The 21,231-nt window shown below is 40.7% G+C and overlaps 1 protein-coding gene and 1 long non-coding RNA gene across 10 annotated transcripts in view; one reads left to right on the top strand and one right to left on the bottom strand.

The window, feature by feature from the left end:
- The first annotated feature begins 168 nt into the window (after window positions 1-168).
- On the top strand, window positions 169-12,684 carry LOC116230420 (uncharacterized). 4 transcript variants are annotated; one of them, XR_016469070.1, is made up of 4 exons: window positions 169-255; window positions 3,066-3,151; window positions 10,272-10,450; window positions 12,597-12,684. It is a non-coding gene; the product is annotated as an uncharacterized LOC116230420 (long non-coding RNA). The 4 variants fall into 4 exon arrangements; XR_016469071.1 differs by lacking the exon at window positions 12,597-12,684 and adding an exon at window positions 11,034-11,380; XR_016469069.1 differs by lacking the exon at window positions 12,597-12,684 and having other exon boundaries at window positions 10,272-11,380.
- Window positions 7,709-21,231, bottom strand: part of RABGAP1L (RAB GTPase activating protein 1 like) — a 214,823-nt gene continuing 201,300 nt past the window's right edge. For all 6 annotated transcript variants that reach the window (XM_090145951.1, XM_090145952.1, XM_031595541.2 and 3 more), the window contains 7 exons: window positions 20,838-20,930; window positions 13,713-13,823; window positions 11,388-11,492; window positions 10,228-10,311; window positions 9,617-9,688; window positions 8,248-8,445; window positions 7,709-7,944 (listed from right to left, as the gene is read on the bottom strand). In XM_090145951.1, coding sequence (XP_090002077.1) covers window positions 7,789-7,944; window positions 8,248-8,445; window positions 9,617-9,688; window positions 10,228-10,311; window positions 11,388-11,492; window positions 13,713-13,823; window positions 20,838-20,930 — 819 coding nt within the window. In that variant the 3' untranslated portion in view covers window positions 7,709-7,788. The remainder of the gene's footprint in view (window positions 7,945-8,247; window positions 8,446-9,616; window positions 9,689-10,227; window positions 10,312-11,387; window positions 11,493-13,712; window positions 13,824-20,837; window positions 20,931-21,231) is intronic.

The raw sequence follows: 21,231 nt of genomic DNA, 5'->3' as shown, positions 1-21,231 counted from the left end.
GCTCCCCCAGCGGAAGGGGAGGGCCAAACCGCGGCGTTGCCATGGCGACGAGCGGGTTGATTGACAAGGCCCTAGAACGCGGGGAAGCGGGGCTGTTACCTCAGTGCGTTTCCCGCCGCCTCGCGCGCTGCGCGCAGCTGCTGTGTCGCATTTTCACCTCAGTCTGTGGTAGTTCGTAACGGCCGAGCTCAGCACGCGCGCTGTTCCACCTGGGGGCTTGGTTTTATTCCGCCCCTCTTCAGCTTTGCAGTTGAAGTATGTAACAAAACGCACAACTTGAAAAATATAAAGCTGTCAACAGTTGAAACAAGTAATATTTAGCAGGATTACTCTTGAAGAGTGGCAAGTGAAGTGCTCTGCTCTCACATCTTTTTACTTTTCTTTTGAAGTAAGGGTTAGAATACCTTCCCAGCAGGTGGTTTGCCTTCTGAAGGGGGATTTGGGCAGTGTCACGGCAGAACCGTGCTGCTGCAGTATTTCTGTCTAGTTTGTTAGCAGTAGCTTGTCAACCTGCTGCTGGTTCCCTTTGGAAATAGGTCCTCAAGTAATACTTCATTCCAGTGCTTGGACTGAATGATCTTAGAGGTCCTTTCCAACCTTAATGATTCTGTGATTCTTCTTCTGCAGTGTCTATCTGCTCCTCAGCCCGCAGCTTTTCAGCCGCAGATTTCAGCTGACAGAATGCACTGTGGTCAGCTGGAATGAACTTCTGTGGCACGGTTATTTAATGGGCTAAGCCCAGTTTCTTCTTCTGAAGTTGCTTCCTTGTGGTCGTTCTGCTGAGCGGCCGCTGAGAGGAGAAAAAAATCAGTGCAATTTCCATAACTACTAATTAGAGTCTCTCCTCTGCCTGGTGGTGGGATTTCATTAGGAAGTGTTCATAGCTTTAGAATTGAAATTGGTATTCCTTTGCAATTTGATTTCTGGATACAGGGGAAAACACTTAAATACATAAGTGCTCTTGTAATTTGCTTGTTTTCTAGCAATTTTTAACTCTTCTACTATGAAAACAAGTTCCACATAGCTCTTCTGGGGGTAAAGCTGCAGTGCCACCTGAATGCTGTGTTCTACCCTGGCTATAAACAGGAGAGAGTGACAAAAGTTTTCTTCTGTGCATCATTATGAGGAGCCAAGTGGCTTCTCTCAGGGGACAAGAATGGGAACTGTTCGCGCAGCAGCAGGTTGGTTAGGACTGTAGGAGTGCTGAAACTCGGCTGTAGGATCTTGCTCTGGTCTTTGTGGTGAACACGGTGCTGTGCAGTGTGTTCCTAGCAGCTCAAAGGATGGGGAAAAGTCCTTTGAGAGGATTTGATCTCTCCGTGGAGCACGAGGTAGCCATTCCCTCCTTCCACAGACACTGATACAAACTGATGACAAGCAACTTTTGGGTAGTGATATGGAGGTGAATCAGTACAAAACGTTACCTCTGGAAAATTAACCAGAGACAAATTTTAAATCTTCAGCTTTTCTATCTCTGTTCCTTTATAACTCCTCGTGAAGCTTAGCTAGTTATGCAGGGAGCTGTAGCTGTTCATCTCAGTTAATTAAAAAAAAAAAACTCCTGTAACAACTACAGGAAAAACTGGCTTTATAAAGCATTTGAATACTTCTGGTTGCTGCCACAACTGTTCTGCCCTGATCTTGCTCAGCCGTGCTTCTCTGTTGCTGTTTCTTGTTGACTCCTCTTGCTCCCTGCTTCTCTTCCTTCAGGGCTGCTGCCTGTTTCTCTTGCATACTTCAAAGAAGCATAAAGTCCTTAACAGCCACTCCTGCTTCCCCACCTGCTGCATATGAACAACCTTTAGGATAAATATATTTACCAGTCTGTTTTCTGTGCTAGAAATCTCAGAGCAGTACCTGGAGTGTCCAGCACAGTGCTTATCAATCAGATCCCTGTGGTACAGGTTACCCTTGTGAGCAGGTACATAATGCCACCAATTTGGAATGTGCTGTGCAACACGGACATTTTGGACAGCTGTCTGCTGAGCACCAGTGTCCTGGTACAACAGTGTGTTTCAAAATAACCAGCTGGAGTGAACTGTATCAGAAAACCTGACACGGCTGTTTATTCCTGCAAACTGTTTCTTAAGTGGCTTATCAAAATAAGCACCTTATTCTCATTTTGTTTGCATTTCCATTTATTTTACAAGGCATCGTTCACACAATGATAACAAGGTACTGATCCAAACAATTCTGTAACAATTAGAAAAGTAAACATTTGTTGTGACCATGTACATTAAATTGCACTTTGAATAACAAGCGTTACACTTATATTTCTGCATCATACTTTATATAATACATGGATTTGTTACACAAGAACGGCAGTATGGAACTGTTCTCAAAAGTCTCACAGCACTGTGATGCTCTTTCTTCCTAACTCTTTCTAGTGAGTATATTTTAAGAACAAGGGACACACTCAGATATCAAATGCAGCTAAAAACTTGGAAAATCTCATTAGTAATCAGCACTTTGAGGGTGCTCTTTACTTTCAATGTGCTGATGTGAATGGCAGACACACAGTGCTCTGGATCAGAATTATACTTGATTTGATCCTTTTCTGCATTGCTAACTTTTTTCCTGTGTGAGCATACCAGAGAATTCTCTTACACAGAAAAGCATCAGTTCCCAAAGCTCAGGAGAGCTCACGGTACTGTTTTAGAAGGTGGTATTGGTACCAGTGTGTCCCCGGGAATTACTGGAAGGAGGGACTTGGGATCTGGAGAAAAAGCTGAGAACACACGCTTTTGTTTGCATTGATAGTAGCATCCATGTATCATATAAAATACAAAAATAAGAGAAACTGGAAGGAAATCAGTACAGCCCAGGATTCTGGTGGTATCAAATCACAAATGAAATCTATGATACTCGATCCTTTTGCTGTATTTATCTCCTTGGGATTCAGTTTCCTATATATTATTCTATATATAAGATATAGTTTTCCCAAGATACATATATATTCCTTTACAGGTTAAATAAAAGCAAATCCCACTGAATAAGAAAATAAGAAGAAGTAACGTTCTAACTCTCTACCCATATCTTTTTTTTTTTTTTTTTTTTTTTTCCAGGTAAAAATAGCATGAAATACATTCAGTAGCAAAGCAGTTGGAATCCAGCAGAAGTGGAGAGCCCTGTATTCCTGGAGGATTAACCTGTACGTCTTAAGTCATGATCCTGAAACAAATTGTGTAGACTTCTGAGTTGAGAAAGATAAGATCTTGATCAATGCTGATAATTAGTCATCCAGTTCCAAATTCTTTGTATTTCCCTAAATCCACCTATGGGTTAGCCCAGTTTTAAAGGCTGCAGTGATGTATACATAATCCATTTTGAAAGGTCCAAAAATCAGTGCTTCATTGTGTCTCCCCTTAGTACTGTTACTTGGAAGGAGGTAACGGGACAGCTCCCAGTAGGATGGTAGTGTAATAGATGGAAATAAATAGAATTTAGTACAATGCTTTGCATTTGAAAGAACAACGTGATGCCTGGTGCTGTGTGTACCCATGGTGCTGGGTATACGTGGCATTGCATATCTCGTGCAGCCAGCTGTTTGAGCAACAGCCCTTTCTGCAGGGTTTAGCTGTAACAGAGGCATGCTGGTCAACCAGAATGACATATAGTAAGGTTTTCTCTGTAGCAGCTGGAAGAAAAAACCAGCATTGTAAGACAAGAGAGTTTCTGGTTTCAATGCCAGGTATTTAGGCTTACTAGATCATGTAGAAGTATGCCAATTATCCCTGAGTCTAACAGTAAATCAACATAAGAGGTATGATTCTCTCACACATACAAGTAGTTCCACAGATTTCACTGCAACTACTTAAAACAAAGGTGGGAACGGTCCTGTTTCCTGTGAAGAAAGCATCAATTTCTCACGCAGATTTTAAGTTTTAATGCCAGTAATTAAGATTTTCATTTAACTCCAAATGCCCTGTTCAGTGAGCGATAGATACTGTGACACTGAAGTCAATGGGATACTTCATGCTTTGTCAAAGGGCTGAATTATTCCTGCTCTTGATGTTAGAGCTCCCTCTCCTGTTGTAAATTGCTGTCTTTATTCTGTGTTGTTTCTCACACACACACACAATGGCACAGATTTAAGTGTCTGTTTTAGGGAAAAAAAAATAAAGACTCAACAAAAAAGTTCTTTAAGATATCTAATAAGAAAAAAAATCGCTTATCTGACTTGTAACTTGGCTGTAGCAACCTACAGAACGTACTAATTAATGGGTGAGGCAAGGACGTGTTTGTCAGCTGTCAATACTGATTACATGGCTGACCACCTTTCCCAGTACTGGTTTCACCGAACATTAAAGCCTATGGGCACCAGGGATTTTGCAGTTTCTTGGATTAAAGCCACCCACCATATTTTTAAGTCTCTCTAAGTAAATTTAGGATTTGTTTAGTGCTATTGCTTTTCAGTACTGAGCCACAAAGATGAGACTAGTTCACAGATGTACCATGTAAGTACCTTGCTTCATTTACCCTGCAATGTGTTACAGTCAAAGTAAACACTTCTTTTTAAAGTGGAAAAAAGATAAGCAGCTTTGTTTGTTTTTCATAATGGACGTCTCAGGAGCAATTTGAATCCAACGAGATGAAACAGTTATACTAAAAACATTCTTTGGAAGCTTATCCCTAATGAAAGTAAAGGCTTCACTCCAGAGGCATGCACTCTCAATAAAATTAAAACTAGATTTAGTTCCATAAAGTTGTATTGAAAGTCATTTGAATTTTTTAAATGGACGCATAGTTTGATACTGAATCAGGAAAAAAAAATTAATCACTCCAGTCTTATGAGCTATGTTCCAGTGCCACACGAAAGGAAGTTTAGTATTTCCTGCTGAAAATCTCAAGGTTGAGCCAGCTACCCCTGACAGACCAGTTGCCCTGGAATATGAGTGTGTCTGTAATTGACTGCTGAAAGGACTAATTAAAAGCCAGATTTTCTTTTTCCTCACAAGAAAATATCTCAGTAACACGTACAGTCAGCAGGCCGACTTTTAGCTGTCCTGATTTAATCCCACAGTTTTGCTACTTTCTTTGTTTCTGAATATAACGATGCTTATTCATCAAGATAATGCCACAGAGCTATTTTTTCTTATTCTTTCAGTAATTTTGAGAAAACAGTTTCAATGTATAAATATTACTCTTCCAAATGCCACTGCTACGAACACTAAGTGGGATGTACAGATGGAAGGTGAAAGTCATTTACTGCCTTTATATCATTACCAAAAGTGGATAGTTCAGCCATTCATTGCCTTCTGAAACTTCTTTTGAGAGGTACAAGGTAAGCCGGTTTCTGTCTGACAGTGCTGTGAAATCATCCTAGCTAGCAGGTAGCAAACATGATTTTGTCACAGAAACTCAACTTCTAAAGTCAGAGAGCTGCTACACTGAGAAAGATGATGTTCTGTCAAACCTAGTTTCATGAAACAGCAGCTTACTTAAATCCCTCTTGATAAACTGTGAGAGCACCACTCCCATTTCCCCCTCATCCACTCACTCTCATTGGACCCATCGACATGACTTAATGTACTGACTTGTCAAAGGACTAAATGGCAGAAAAATATCCACACACACAATATTTTAAAATTCATCTGCAGTAAGTGCCATACCAAGGACAGGGACATGACTGTACAACAGGGAGCTGGGGGGTAGGGTCTCTGAGCAGCAGTGAGCTGTTACGGGAGCATGGCTGCTCAGGGAATTACAGTCTTAACCATTTTTCTTGATTATGATGGCATTTTTCCAATCCAGGCTTTAAATCAGACTTAAAGTAAATTTAAGACCTATTTAAGAAATGTGGACACTTGTCAAACCATCAGTGTCACTCATCAGCACAGCACTCTCAAACGTAATCAGTAAACGCTCACCAGATATTCTCAAGCGTCACTTCCTATTTTTTATGCTGTTGATACAAAGTGTGAAATGGTACTGATAAGTGAATGCTAGGTTAAGATAGTCCACACAATCTATGTAAATATTAGCATGAAAGTGTATTTTTCTCCTATTTGCAAAAGAGATCCCTTCTGCTTTCTCCCTCTTTATTCCCCCTTCCGCCCCCCCAGTGTTAAGGTTTCCAGATGATCACTTGCAGGTACTTTTAAAAATGCTAACATTCTTTAACTCCTAACTCTTAAAGAGAGAATTCTGTCGCAGGATCTCTACGTCAGGACAATGATTATAATCTGATCTCTGCTTCAAGCAGGTGACTATCCTTCTGAATCATTCCTTTGGCACAGATAAACATTAAATTCATACTACTCTGTTTGAAGTAATTCACAATTTTGCTTGACAACAAAGCACAAGATGAGTATCATTAAATTTTATTATACAAAACTGACAAGATATGGCATTCCTTCAAATTAATAAAAACAACAAACAATCAAGTCAAAACAAAACTGCTATACCTGGAACAGTGTTGTAAATGGAACAATTACTACACAACCTTTTGTTCAGCAGCGATGTTTACCTGCAAGACCATTTTATAGACACGAGAGGTATAATTAAAAAAATATCCCATCAGTTCAAGCAATAGTTTAATTTTCCATGAAATAAGTCTTTCTATAAACACTTTATGTTCAGTCAAAACAAACACTTTTGAGTTTTCTTACCTTAGACAACATATAAAACAACCAGACAGGTTTGGGAATCATCAGAGAAGTCTATCCCATGGGAAAAGTCTAAGTTCTGTATTTCTCTTGAAAATGTTTGCCTTTATAAAATAAGTACTATCAACAGCATTTCCTAGCCAAATATTTATAGCAAAAAAGATCCTGCTTCTGTGATGTTTTATTCACCAGTGCAGCAAAAAGCCTTTTGGGTTTGTATTTAATACTTCATTTCTGTGTCAAATTCAAAATTTGCAAATAGACCTAGGGAAAGGTTTCTGTTAATTGTATTCATAAAAGCTCTGCTTTATTGTACAGGATTTACAAAAGGGCAAAACTATGCAAGGTCTTTCCTCAGCTTCTCTGCTAAACAAATAAATTTCCAACAGTTTTCCCTTTCTCCCAGTGGAAGGAATGACTTCTTGGAGTTCTTAGTATAAACATGAAATAAAAAAGGGGGAACTAGGTAACTTTGTTAAGTTCCAGTTCACCTGTAAATAACCTTTAAACAACAGTGCTACTCAGTGCTACGAACAACTGCACAACTTGCATTTCTGAAGAAAAAACAACCCAAACAACGATGAAATTCTTGGGGAAGCTCATGAACAATTGTGCCAAGAGAGCACAAGGCTGTCTCAGCCTAAGCTTTACAAAAAGTGCTTCTCTGCAGGACGCAGTCACTGCGATAAACTTCTGAGATGGTCCCAGGGCATAAGTTTTCCTAGACATTCGCACACACACTAGTACTTGTTACACTGTGCTTTCTGGGAAGAGATGATGCTGCAGTACTTTACATTTGACATTCTCTCTTCCTCCTCTTCCGGAAGAAAAAAACCTTCTATGCAAGATAAAAATAATTCTGAATCATTAGTCATGTATTAAAGAGCTAGTTTTGAATTATTTATTCATCTAGTCATATAAAATAAAGTGTAAAAGTATGAAGGTATCAGAACGTGGCTTTCAGCAAGGCAGTTTGGGAAGTAGGAATTCAACGTAAAACAAGATATTTTTACCCTCTTTGAAAAGGGTCACATCAGAATGAATGAAAAACACTGAAGATTTCACTTCAAGCCTGCACGCCTGCCTTTTGTCCTTTACCCGAGAGGAGAGACCACTGGAAGACTCCCCCAGTGTTTCAGTTGTGTTGTTCTTTGTGCTCTTGTGTTAGGTCTGGCTGGAACTATGTGCTGCCCTCTTTGGGTGGCAGGGACGGCTGAGGCTGCTGCGGTGGCTGTGTGCCTGTGGCAGTTTTGATAGAGTTCAGGGTTTTGCTAAACCAAGAGTTTTTGGCAGCTTGGATTTCATTCATAAGGGCTCCCCTCTGGTGCTCCAGCTCCTAAGAAAGCAGAATAGTCAGAACTGATCAAAAACAATTAAAAAAAAAAAGAAAAGAAAACATCTTCAAACTCAGTCTTCTTACTTTCTTTGCAGCTTCCCAGGCACTGGGGAGAAAGGACGGATTAAAACCACCCAAACAGCAGATGATGGTTAGATATACAAATGAGAATCCTTTTTTTCTGTCTTTTTAAGGACAGACAATCAGAGGATTCTGGAAGTTCACATGCATACACAGCAGTACAGGTATATGCCATTTTTTTGCTTCAGGGAGACTGCCATGCAGTCCTCGGATTCTACATACCTGAATTTTGCACTTGGCTTCCACAAGCTGCAGTTTGGTCTGTGCAAGTTCCAGCTCCATCTCTCTCAGCTGCTTCTTCAGTGCATCCTTCTCATCATCTATTTCTAAGCCTTTATTATCCAGGCTTAGAGCAGGCAGCTTCAGTGTCCCCTCCTTACTGAAAATCTCACTGCAATGTTTGCAGGCCATCACTTTACCCTGGAATAGCCAGAAAGCTACTTTCATACTTCACATTAAAAGAGTTTGGTAAGTTCATGAACAACATTCTGGGTATATGAAACAGTATTAAAAAAAGTCCTTAAAACCTACTTAGCATTCTCTGTTTAAGCACAAAGACTTTACTTCTCAGTGAGAATTACTCAAACCTTCTTGCTACCAAGGCTTTGTCATATTTTGCAGTATTTATGTCAGCACAATTCAGAATAAATTACAGACTAGGAACTGTCTTCCATAAAAGCACTTGATCAAATTCGTACAGATTTTGTTATTTGCAAGAAATCCAGCCAGCTTTTCTGTATTTCCAGAAGTAAGCAGTCAGTTGCAAGGCCTAGTACTGGCCCTCAGTGCATGTTTAGAATCATAGGGGACAGCCTTTCTTACTAACAACATCTGACACACAGTTGTAAGGTTTTCATGCTGCCCGGTGAGATGAAGCAGACATTCATGGCTGAGGATGTAGCACAGCTGGTCTGGACTTGCAAACTAACAGAGAATATTGAATTACTTCAGCAGTTTATAGGAACATCAATAGTAGTATATCTTTTGACGAATAACAGATAAAAACTGTCACTAAAAAGCAACAAATCAGGTTCAGTTTGAGTAGTAAGGGAACCACTAGATGTTACAATTGAGAGAAAATGATTCTGCCTACTAGCAGTGACAAAGCAGAGGGATGGAATTATCACCTGATCAGGAAATACTTAGCATTTTGTAGATACTAGTAATGGGATTTAGAGAATAGAGAGGAACTGCTAATGAAATTCTGGGGATGGCCCAAGCTGTGCCCTAATAGTAATTCTGATTCTCTCCACTATGCACACCCAAGTAGCAGCAGGTTTTCTCCTCTACAGAGCCATCTTTTGTTTACATTTAATGAAAACATCTGAGTAAATACAGCCTCTCTACACTGCTGCCAAAAGCACATTTCTACAAAAAAAAAAAAAAAATCGACATTCCCTTCATTTTGAGAGTTCTAATCTGATAACTTCATTTTTTTTAACACTGCATGAAAAACATTTGGGGCTATCAGTGCAGCTGGGTGAATGTCATTGTTGTTGCAGTAAGCTTCAATTCACATTTTGTTCTGTATCACTGGCATTTAGCAACACTTGCATTAAAACCATTCCATATGGAGAAGCATTGGTCTCACCTTTACAACTTCCAGTTCATCTTTACTGGCAGTCTGTTGTTTTTCCAGCCTGGTACTCAGCTGGGAACAAATCTGGAGCAGAGGAAGCACTTTCTTAGATGAAATAGACTTTACAAACATATAACCTGTGCTTTTTAGCAATGATTACTTTAGAGCAAACGTTTATTAAATTCTGCCTCACTCAGCTACATGTGTTCCCCCTTAACAAATTCACTGCTGGTGATAACTAAGACTTAAAAATAGCAGTATTTGATACAGTACCTGAACACAGGGACAGGAATATTTTATAGACTGTCTAGTTTATAATGTTTACACTGCTTTGTGTCACACAGCAAAAACAAACAAATAAATAAAAATCACTCTACAGTAGTAGAAATAGCTTAAATATAGATTATTTTGGTTTCCCTCAGTCAGCAGACTATTAGGAAATTCACAAGAAGATGAATCAAAAATTATAAAGCCTTCTGAAAGCCTAAAGAGTAATGTTTTTTTAAAGCTTTTTAACGTTTATATGAAGGATGAGATGTGCAACTCTGACAATTCAGCTCTCAGGCGGGGTTGAAAAAACAATTTACAAATAAATATGAGAAAGTGTCTCTATAGAACATTACCTGTTTGTAGTCTGCAATAATAGCTGTGGTTTTCTTAATCTCAGATTCTGCCTTCTCCAGCTGCTTCCTGAAGACTTCCTTCAGCTAGGAATTGAAGCAGAGAAGTTACACAGTACAGTGAAAGAAGTTCTTGAAATCAAATTGTTCTCTCAACGCCTGTCTGTGTTTACAACACTTCTATACCTTTTTCTTACCGATTTCCACTTCTGGAGAACAGGAAAAGGTCAGATTCATTTATTACACAAATACCTACTATAACCAAGAAGTCTACACTGTCATACAGTGTATCACTGAGAGTTCTCTGTCAAATAGCACAGCATGGTTCAGAGAAGATAAAAGACAGCCAAGTGGGTGACAAGGGGTATGGACAGACAGGTTGGTTGGATGGAATTGGAACAGGGAGAAGAATCTCTCAGCACTATCACTCACCTCTGTAAATATCTGGTTTAGTCAGTGATACTGCATCAAAATACAGCTAACTCGTTCCTCTACTGTTAAGAAGTACTAAACATAAAGCACCCTTTCAGTAGGAAAAAGGCCTCCATTGCCTTGTACGTAGTAAATACAGATCCTGGCAGCGTCCATTTTAGGCAGAAAGGGAATAATAATTGGTTTGATTGTTACAATTACTGTTGTCAAATGGCAATAACAAAAACCACGGTACTGCTCTCAAAGCATACTAACGTGTATGTTGCTATTCAGCACGTAAGTTATGTAGGATTAAAACTGCACATTTTGCTAAAGAGCATGAGGTCTGGTCAGCAGCATTATCTCAACCCTCAACTCTGTCCTACTGTTGGTTCTAGCTCCAGAAAGGAATGTCCACAGCTTTATTTCAGTGAAGCTGCAGCCTCTTACAAGGCAATGATTCTTCCAGCAACCCTTTTTAAATAATTAAAAAAATCTGATTGTGCCTCCTTAGTTGTGATTGCTCTCCACCACTGAAAATTCTTTCTACACTGGGGAGAGGATAAGATACAGAAAAGTGGACATTCAGGAAACACTCAAAAAACCAAAACGCACACATTTAGCCTGGCACTTTGAATTTTTGCCACTGCATTTTGAAGACAACAGTTATGTAACTTCAGTTCAATCCTGCTTTTCTGATTAAATTTTTGCTTGCATACAGCTAAATGGGAAAGATTGGAGGAATGCCTCACCTGAGCAGTTTCCTCTTCCTGCTTCCTTTTCTCTTCCTCAGTCTCCACTAGTTTCTGTTTGGTCAGGAGAAGCTCTTTGTTCAGAACATCTGCTTTGTCTTCAGCCTAGAATGAAAAGCACTGGTGTAAACCACATTACCTGTGCCCATGCAAGTGGACTGATGTATGTATCTCACAGGTACAATGGATTCAGGATCTAGAGTTGCCTTTTCCTGACCTCAGAGGGTTCACCCAATCTAGTTTGTAAATGAAATTCCCGTTTCAAGTAGCTGCTAAGATATTCCTTTGTGCTTCAGAAACTCTGCAGAATGACCCTTTTGCCAGATGTTATTCATACCCAGGTGACAAGTAAGCACAGATCACACATCCTAATACAACCCTAAGACAAACAATATATAAAGTACTTTTGGTTGGCAGCAATATGAATCCAAGCGAGGGCAGCATGGTCCAGCTGCTGCATAACTTTGCATACTGCAGAAAAAGTTAGGGGCCTGCTATGTACTCTACTGTATGCCAGAGCTTAGGTAAGTAGTGGAGACAAACTGAACCACTAAGTAAGTTTATTTATCAGTGCAAACAAGTACTTCATGGAGAAACTTGATACAGTGTGTGTACTGGAAAATACACTGGGAATGCTTTGGGCTTTGTGAGAACTATTCTCACTGGTCACCAGATCCATCACCGGGGAGAAATGTATTTTTCAGTGCCTGGATATATTCTGCTGGCTTCCCCACCTGGCAGATGCACACTGCATCGCACCACGTCTGCTCAGTAACTACATGGTAGAACAGGCTATGGCCAGTGACAAGTAATACTTTGCTGAAAATATAAGAGAGAAAATGGCATCATAAACAACAAATAACAGTAAAGAGCTTGTCTCTGACTTGCACTTTGTTTTTCTACACTGCCAGTGGTATCAGCTTATCTACTGACACAGTGTGAATTATGAGGGAGGGTGCTGGTGGTGGCTGTGGGTAGCAGGCCCTGGCTGAAGTGATGGATTGAAGACTCCTGCACTGCTTACTGTGTACATGTGGCTGCATGGGAAAGAGGAAAAATGAGCAGTGAAGGAACTAACAAGTGATAAGGCTGACATCTTAGAACAAAATGACTTGAGAATGACAAAGGTATTTTTGATAAAAGACCTAATAAAGACGTACTTTGAAGGAATAATTAAAAATCTTTGCTCCTTTTATGTGGTTATTCCAGGTTCCCCAAGCACCTGCAGTGGTGCACAGTGTCACCTCTCCTTGCAAGTGAAGAACAAAGCTTTTCTTTCAGTGCTGCTGACCTGAGGTGGGGAGTCCCCTTCATCTACAGAAAGACTGATAAAAAGGAGGAGAGCAAAGAACAGAACGGGCAAAAGTACATGCTCATCAGCTTTGTCATGATACTGCAGAAAACAGCAGGGGCAGAAGCAGATAAAACTGTTATTCCTGGGGAAGACAGAGCACCGTGATGCATTGCTTTTGGCCTTTACATCACAACGTTCACTCCATCACACAGTGCAGTATCTGCTTGTACTTATTCATCTAGCTGCCTCTGCTTTTTAGAATCACATGAATCAAGATCAGTAGGGCCGAGCTGTCAGGGGTATAACTAAGTAGAAATACAACTTGCATTGCTATGATCAATTATGTTTACAATTCTGAGGTTAGACAGAGATAGACAAATAACTACTGAAAATCAAATTGAGAGTCTCTTGTAGGAAAAGATTTTAAATTACAAGAGGCACTACAGCTTTCACTAAGCAAGACTCCAATCAGGAGGGGTGTTACAGCATGGCCCTCTTGTCTTCTCTACCTTAATAACAGTCGTTAAGGAATTTATCAGTAGTACATAAAACAGTCCAGAAAGAGGAGGGTTGCACATGTAGTTCTCTGACACCATCTGTGACTTAAAGAGCTCTGAAAGCTACCCCTGTATGCTCCAGTCTTCAGAGGAAACAAGCAGTTATCAGTGGATGCCCAAGAACACTTCTAATTTTTGTTGCCATGGATCTACAGTAAAAAAATAAATCCATGTAAGGTAGCAGGCACTCTGCCACGTAACTTCCCTTTAAATCAGTCTTTCAAGGAGTACATGACACCATTCTCAAATACATGTTCATTCTTTGGTACACCTGCATTCACGTAGAGATATAGCTCTCTGACTGTGACTAGAAATAAGAATGTCAGGAAGACATGGGTACAGATTGTAATGCTTTTCATTTTGTATTGATGCTTTTACTTGTGTACATAACCTGTTATGGAGCATAACCTGGCTCCTAAAACTGGCATTGATAAGCTGGAGTTTGGACCCATCTCCATGCCAAATCTCCGTTACCTGGTCCAGGTCATTCCGTAAGGCAATTTTGCTTGTTACAAGCTCGTGGGCAAGGTCATCGTTCTCCTGCTCCAGCCTCATGCTAGCTTCTTGGAGCCTGCGGTTTTCCCTCTGCAGAAAGAAAGGAACAACCAGAAGAGGATGTTAATTCTTATCAATATTAACGAGTGATAAGTGAATATATTGTGTGTATAAAGCACCGAGAAGGCAGAAGTGCACATTAAGACAGGACTGCTGCTCTGAGAAACAACAGTGAATTAAGCCAGCAGTGCAAATGCAGCAATTCCACTTACATCCCAATGGATATCTTTGAGTCGCACTAAGTGAAACACTGATTGTAGGGCTTCTCTGTCCAAGGTAAACACAGTCCTCTCTGTAAAAACGCCTCATTTCTGCTTGCTCATCATCAAAAGAAATAAGGCAGATAAAATCCCACCAGCAGCAGTAAACAGGGAAATACTCAAAGTTTTCAATCAAAAGAACAAAGCTACCCTCTGCTCCATTTTACAAAACTCCGTCTGCAGGCAATTCATAAAAGCAGTCCATTTTTAGATGACATTATGCCAACAGCTCATCTTCTGTGGGACCAGTATAGAACCCATAACCTGCACCTCCATTTGCATGCTCTCTCTATAACTTGCACCAGTGACAACAAGAATGTTTTAAGGGTTCCTGCTGAGCAAAAGCACCAGATGAAGAGAGGCTGTCACTCCCTGAGCACAGAACATGTTCTGCAGCTGATGCATGGCAACACAAAATGTAGAACTGTGAGACTGCAGGCCCTGATGCTCCCCTCAGCACAACCAGACCTGTTCCACAAAGGAGGAACTAACTATGTAGAGCACTAACTAATGAGGGTAAGTGCACGGGGAAAAAAAATTAACAATTCACGTTTCTTAAAAATCAGTTTAAGTGACTGTTCTAGAGATGAGAAGCAGAATTTCATTCAGAAGGGATCTGTGGGTTGGTGGGCTTGCAGAAGTCCACACCAAACCCTCTGCCTTCAGAAGACACAGCCAGTTGAGCCAGATGCAGCTCCCCTCCTCAAACACATTTCGAGATTTGCTGGCTTTTGGTCACACAGTTACTGCAAAAGAGATCATAGAGGGAATTTATGCACTATGAAAACGACAAGCTCACAAGGAAACCTGTAGATGGAGAAATGGTAACCTACACAACAGCATCACAAAAAGGACACTCAGAAGGTAAGTTCTGCTCTCCAAAGAAAAACAGTAAAAGGGAATATAGATCAACAACATTTTCCAAGGGTTGCTCAGTGAATGCTTTTCCACACAATGTGATTTCTTTGCAGAAGTGTACTATTCACCAGCCTTCACTTCCTCTTGCTCAACAGCTATGCTTACATATTTTGCTCCTTCCAAAGCTCACCGCAGTGAAACTACTGCTTTCATCTGTTGCAAAAAACCAAAAATTTTGCATGTTTGTCTTCAAAAAAAAGGTCAACTATGGCTCTAAGAGTATGCTAAAAAAGGTCTCCTCTTTGTGTTAGCTTCCTCTGTGGCAGGAAGCAGAAACTGTGCAAATACATTCTCCTTAGTGTGACCTTATTGTGCAAGTAGATTGTGCACTGCCCTGCACAGGAAAGTCACTTGTTTCCTCTCTGAAAGACAGTACTTTAAATAACTTTGTTGTTTTATTTTTAAATAGGAACTGTACAATATTCCTGTCTCTCACAGTTAAAATAACCACTGCAGAAAGAGGGGATTTTTTAAATTTTAATCACGTTGTGTTCTGCTTGAGACGGGGAATTTTTAGAAGTAAAACCATCCTATAAGGATAACATGTTCTTTAAAGCATAAAACTAAATTGCTGTCTTCAGTAATAGCAGCTCCAATGCATCTTTACTTCTGTACGTATTCAGACCATCCAAGAAACATCTGTTTTTATAGACACAGGTTTGTCAGTGAGCAAATAACAGAAAGTCTCTTCAGTTCACTTAAAAACTGGGACAAAATCAGGACTGTATTGCTGTCAGGTGCTACAGCGCCAATACCTTTTCATAGGGATGTTGCCTAGAGCAAAAATAACCCAGAAAGAAGTTTGCTGTAACATTTTTGCTATGCTTTCGCCAAAAGCTTCGGTGTCCGCAAAGCAAGCTGCACAATGTGAAGTTTGAAGTTCCTGCTTTGCATTTGCAGACAAGTGGTAAGCAAGCTGCGTGGTTGGAAATGCGCTATCCTCCTCTTAAACTGGAACTGACATCTTTAGTAAGTTAAACATCTCTTACCTCGGGCATCCAGTCAATAGCTAAGAGCTGAGTCTCTCATTGGGCCACCTTTACTCTTCCTCCATACAGGGCAGTGTGCACGACTAGATGGTTTGTCCTTTCCAGCTCCTCCCCCCCTGATCTAGCAGTGTAAAACTGCCTCCTTCCTCAGGAGGAAACTCTCATCTGCTTAAAGTCTAAATAAAACCTAACGTTATACAACGAAGATAAAAATATCAAATGGTGCTTTTTGTATCTAGCAGACTACTTCCGATGGCTCTGAAATATATACAGGTTTTATAAAATACCAGTTGCAATGGAACAGAGTTCAATAGATGGAGCTGGTTTGTTTCAGCAGGACTCACAGGCAGTATTTTGTATCCTGGCATGAGCCAACTCGTCAGACCTGCTAGATGTCTTTTATAAGCAGCCAGCTTCCTGCCTTTTCTTTGCACACTGCTAATAATTCACTGACTGTGCCAACAATTTCCTTCTCATCAGCATTACCCAGTTCCTACAATCATTAAAACATGATATTCCCTCTTTCCTAAATTCCTCCTTCCTGTTACAAAAAGCATCCCGTGAACTCTTTTAAAAGGAGGATACTGCATTTCCAAGAGGGACAAACATTGCTGGTACGAACAAACACAAAGAAACTTACCTCCAGCAAAGTCACAGACCAAATACTGCTTTCAACCATTGGTGTAAAGATAGTGAAAACAGGATATAAAATATTTTTAATACCAGCAAAATCAGAAGGAAAAAAAAAGTTGCCAATTCTTCAGTCTTTAGTTCCTATTTTTGAAGAGGATATTCTCCAGCTTCCATCACACACTTGATGGAAAGAAGGCAAATTTGAAAGCAGGAGGCAAGCCTCAGTTCAGGGAGACTGAAGGGCTGAAACTCCACCCTCTGCTCCCAACCAGCCAGCACAAAGGAGCAATACCAGACACGATTAGTGATGATGATGCATCCTCTCTATGCTGCTACTCAAGCTGGGTGTAACGAGTCACAAACCTTGTTAAGCAATTCAGTGTCACATTTTTGGGTAAGCAAACACCCAAACCACAGATCTTTGGCAAGAACAGGTCCTCAGCGATGGAATGAAAACACTGCTTACAATTCACTTTCCTGATGCAATCAAACTCAAGGCTTTGTAAGCCCATTGGGAAGAGCTCTGGATTGCAAGGGCAACTCTAAAGGAAAACTCTGAGAAACACCATCTTTTGGTAAAAGCCAAAAGGCTTTCACACCACTACCCAGGAAAACCTTTTGTGGGAAGCAATTCAGAGGCTCCTTAGAAGTGGTTTGTGTCTTTCCTTGCTGACTGTGAAACTAAGGTCCCAGAAGGGCACTAGCACTTTTAACAAACAAATTGAACAAAAACAAATAAACAAACAAACAAAAAACAACCCAAACCAACCCACAAACAAGTAATCCCAACAAGAGTTACCTTCTGTTTTTCCACATGGCAGTTACCATTCAGTTACCATGACTCTGAATAAAAACGCTTCCACTTCAAAGACAGAAAAAGCTATTATGTCCAAATCACACATTTATTCAGATAGAAAACATCTCTGTCGCACAACAAAGTCCATGGAGGAAAATGCATTTCTACCTTCAGAGTAAAACCTTGGGCACAAGCAGGGTCCAGCCAACTTTATGTGGATATCTCCCTTTTATTTAAAACAAAAGGCTGCTGAGCCCAACTTCAGCAATTTCTTAGCAAGTCAAACACAGCCCTGTTATATGAGATGTTCTTAAACACAGAAAAAAAACCTGTAACAATATATAGAAAATATCAATCTGAACCATACTGCCACTGTTTTTTTCTGCACATACAGGTCACTTCTTTTTAACTGACTCCTATAGGCAACTTGTTCTTTATTTTAACTAAAAAGTACGAAATTTGGTGGCAACGAGCAATTTCGAACGTGTTTACTTTTGCATCCTTTAAAAACCTGACAGCATTGTGAATGATGACTTCTTATGAACGATGGAAGATGAAATTACTTGACCATGAAAACGTGTCCACAAAAAAATATACTTTTCCTACATAATACTTGTAAATACAGAAGGAAATAAACACCAGAACATACGGCACCTGTTAATACTGTTCTTTTGGTAAAGCAATTCTATCACAATCAGCACATGAAATACAAGCTGAGCAGGAGCTCCTGTGGCATACAGCACATCTTACTGTGGCATGTGAACTCAACCTGTCAAGGAAATGTGACTTGTTAATGGCAGGCGTGACATGGCAAAAAGAGCCCTTTTGTGGAGTTTATGGGCAGCGTGGGGGTGGTGGCTCTGCAGGAGCACCCTGCTGGATGCATCCAGCTGCCCTTGGGCACAAGGCATCCCCTTCCTGGCATTGCTCCTCAGCCCCAGTGTTACTGTGCTCAGGAATACCAGGACAGGAAGAAGCTGTCGTGCACTCCATGGGTCATGGTTTCTCTCCCTGAAGACAGACTGGTCCTCAGCAACGGCGAGAGCTGCATCACCTCCTGTGAGCTCTCTCCCTGCTGCTCACAAGGCAGTGCAGACAGCAGGAAGAGACAGCAGCTCAGCTGGAGCCCTGCTGCCACCACAGGAGGTCATGCTCTCATCTGCTCCTCAACAGGGAGGGGTCTTGCTGAACACATCCTTCATCCCTGCAAGTCAGGAGCACCGATACATCACCATCACTGAGTACATCCCTATGGTCAAATCTACTGGCAACAAAAAACACAACAGACTGCAAACAGCAAAAACTGTAACAATTATAACCAAAAACTGTTAAGAGGCTGCAAGCCTGTTTCCTTCTTGAACATTCCAAGTGGTACCATGAGCCCAAGCAGTCCCCTCTTCCTAGGTAAGTAAACCTAAGCAACACAGCATTCTGGAAGATTACAAACAAGGTGGACCTCTAGGGCAAAGCCCACACAAAGCACACAAGGCCAGAGGAGGTAACAGCAATGCTGTGCTCATTGGCAATATATTGGCTTTTCACCAGCGTTGTCTCCAGCATTTCCCTAACCAAGCCCAGCCAGGCAGTCTAGCACTGACACTGCCAAAACCAAATGCATTTCAAAACACAAGGGCTGCTGTGTGATCATTTAAGGGACGAGCAAAGCTGGCTCTCCACTTTCTGTCCACAAGGGTCCACAGCTTGCTTTCCTGTTGCCCTTTGGAATCTCTCTTGAAATGTCAATTCTCACCAACCTCAGCCTGACACACAAACAAAAAACAAGCAAGCGAGACAAGGGACAGAGAGCACTGACAAGCATTTCTGCACCACATCAATCAGCTGAAGAATGAGTCTGAACTTTGCATTTAACGTGCAGCTAACAAGTTCTGGAGCCTACCTAAGCACACCATCAGTAAGAAGAGCAGACCCAACAAAGGCAACCAGACAAGTGCAAGCCAACATCTGTGCTGTGCTCTTGGCCGTGACAGCGACTCACACAGGCAGTGACCACAGAGCCACTTTCTATACTCTCATTTGCAGTTTGGAGATGATATTCTTCACTGTCCATCACCCAGGATTAACCAGTTAATACATTTCCACAGAGCTTTAAAGAAGCCTTCTTTGGCTTTTAAGTATTAATTCCACAGTAGTATAAGCGAACCACTGGAAAAGAAGTTCATCAGCAGCAAGTCGTGTTTTTTTCTCAATGTTCTGATCATCAGCTCTTGGCACTCCCAGTTCTCAGAAACAATAAAACATACACTCTTTGACATAAAAGAACTACACTTAAAACATTGTTTTTCACAAGCAAATATTTTTTTTAAAGTCAGTTTTACTTTCTTTGTAACTGTAACTCTATCTTATCATATTTACAGACTACAGCATCGTCTTTCACGCTGTGGTTTTATGAACAAGCTGCACTTTCCTTATGCTCACATATTATGTAAACCTGTGGCAGCACCTGTAATTATTTACTAGCCCACACTCTGGGCAGACTTTGTACCAACACATAATAAGGCACAATGAAGAACGGCAGGAAAACATCACAGGTGTATATAAGCAATGTCAGTTCCCAGCAAAACTGGGCAATATCCAGTAAAGTGCTTCATCTTTGGCAGCTTTTCCCAAGGAACACTATTTAATACTGGGTAAGCAATAAAAGAATCCTTAAGCTGTGTAAAATATAAACCTAGAGGCAGAGCCTCCATCGCACAAAAATCTATGGCAACAGAATGTAGCAGTAACAAGAAAACAAACATATTGGAAACAGTGTTGATCCAAAATTATCGAGGACTAATTTTTTTTTTGTCAACTATTGAGCTGTCATATCAATAACTGAAACTTTATTCTTCTGCTGCTATTTATGACTATTAATTCTATTGCAGTAGTATGCTAGGACCCCAGGAGAACACTGGGTCCCACTGTACTAGCCATTGTACTGACAAAAAATTACTAACATTTGCTATAAACAGAGTTGAGAAACAAGGACATATCAAGCCAAGGAAGAGTGCATCTTCCAAAAGTCTCTGTGGATGTTACTGCACACAGCTTGGGCTAGAACAATGTGTATTTTCTCCTTTCTGTGTCTGTAGCTGAGAATCACCCTTTGTTTCTGCGTCTCATGAAGATCTCCCGTAAAAGTGCAACAGCAGGAGAGTTACCTACAAACATATAAACTGAAAGAAGAAAAATATTATATGTGGCTACTTGAAGATGTCTTGAGAGTAACAAATCGTGATTCAAACATCCCTGCAAAAACACTGAGTGTTCAAAGTGCTTGTACAGGAGAGGGAATGACTTTTGCCTACCATTTTAATTCCCTGAAATCTGTATCAGCAAATCCTAGAGAGGTGAGGGTGGGAGCACACCTCTGCCTAATGGCTGAAACTGCATTGCTCCCCACGTCATTCAGCAAATGAAAGAGGTTCCCACACAGCATCTCCCGTACCTTGTATCTGTCCATAGGATCTTCCTGCTGCAGCTGACTCTCTCGCATTGTTTGGTACTCTCTCTCATATTTCTTCAGTTTTTTTGTTGGCACCTGTGGGACACATTTGGAAGATATGCATTTAAGGATCAGAGAAACACCAGAAAGGCTATCTGAAAGTTCTGCCTGCAAGCAGGAAGCAAAGGAAGTGTTGGAAATTGCTACTGACTTAAGTCGCTCCCCATTGCTCCCTCCCCCCTTGCTCAGCAAGCCATGTCAAACACTTACCAATACACTGCAGGCTGGCTGAAATCCTCCTGTGCCTATTGCTGGTAATTTTTCAAATACTTGGAGACATTGCAATAAGAAACAAGAACAAAATGGAGCCAGAGAACAGGGAAGAAGAAAATATGCG

This window comes from Phasianus colchicus, chromosome 9 (assembly GCF_987193195.1).
Source record: "Phasianus colchicus chromosome 9, bPhaCol1.hap1.1, whole genome shotgun sequence".
Classification (NCBI taxonomy): Eukaryota; Metazoa; Chordata; class Aves; order Galliformes; family Phasianidae; genus Phasianus; species Phasianus colchicus.
Note: the sequence above shows the minus strand (reverse complement) of the source record. Positions and strands in the feature narration are given on the sequence as shown.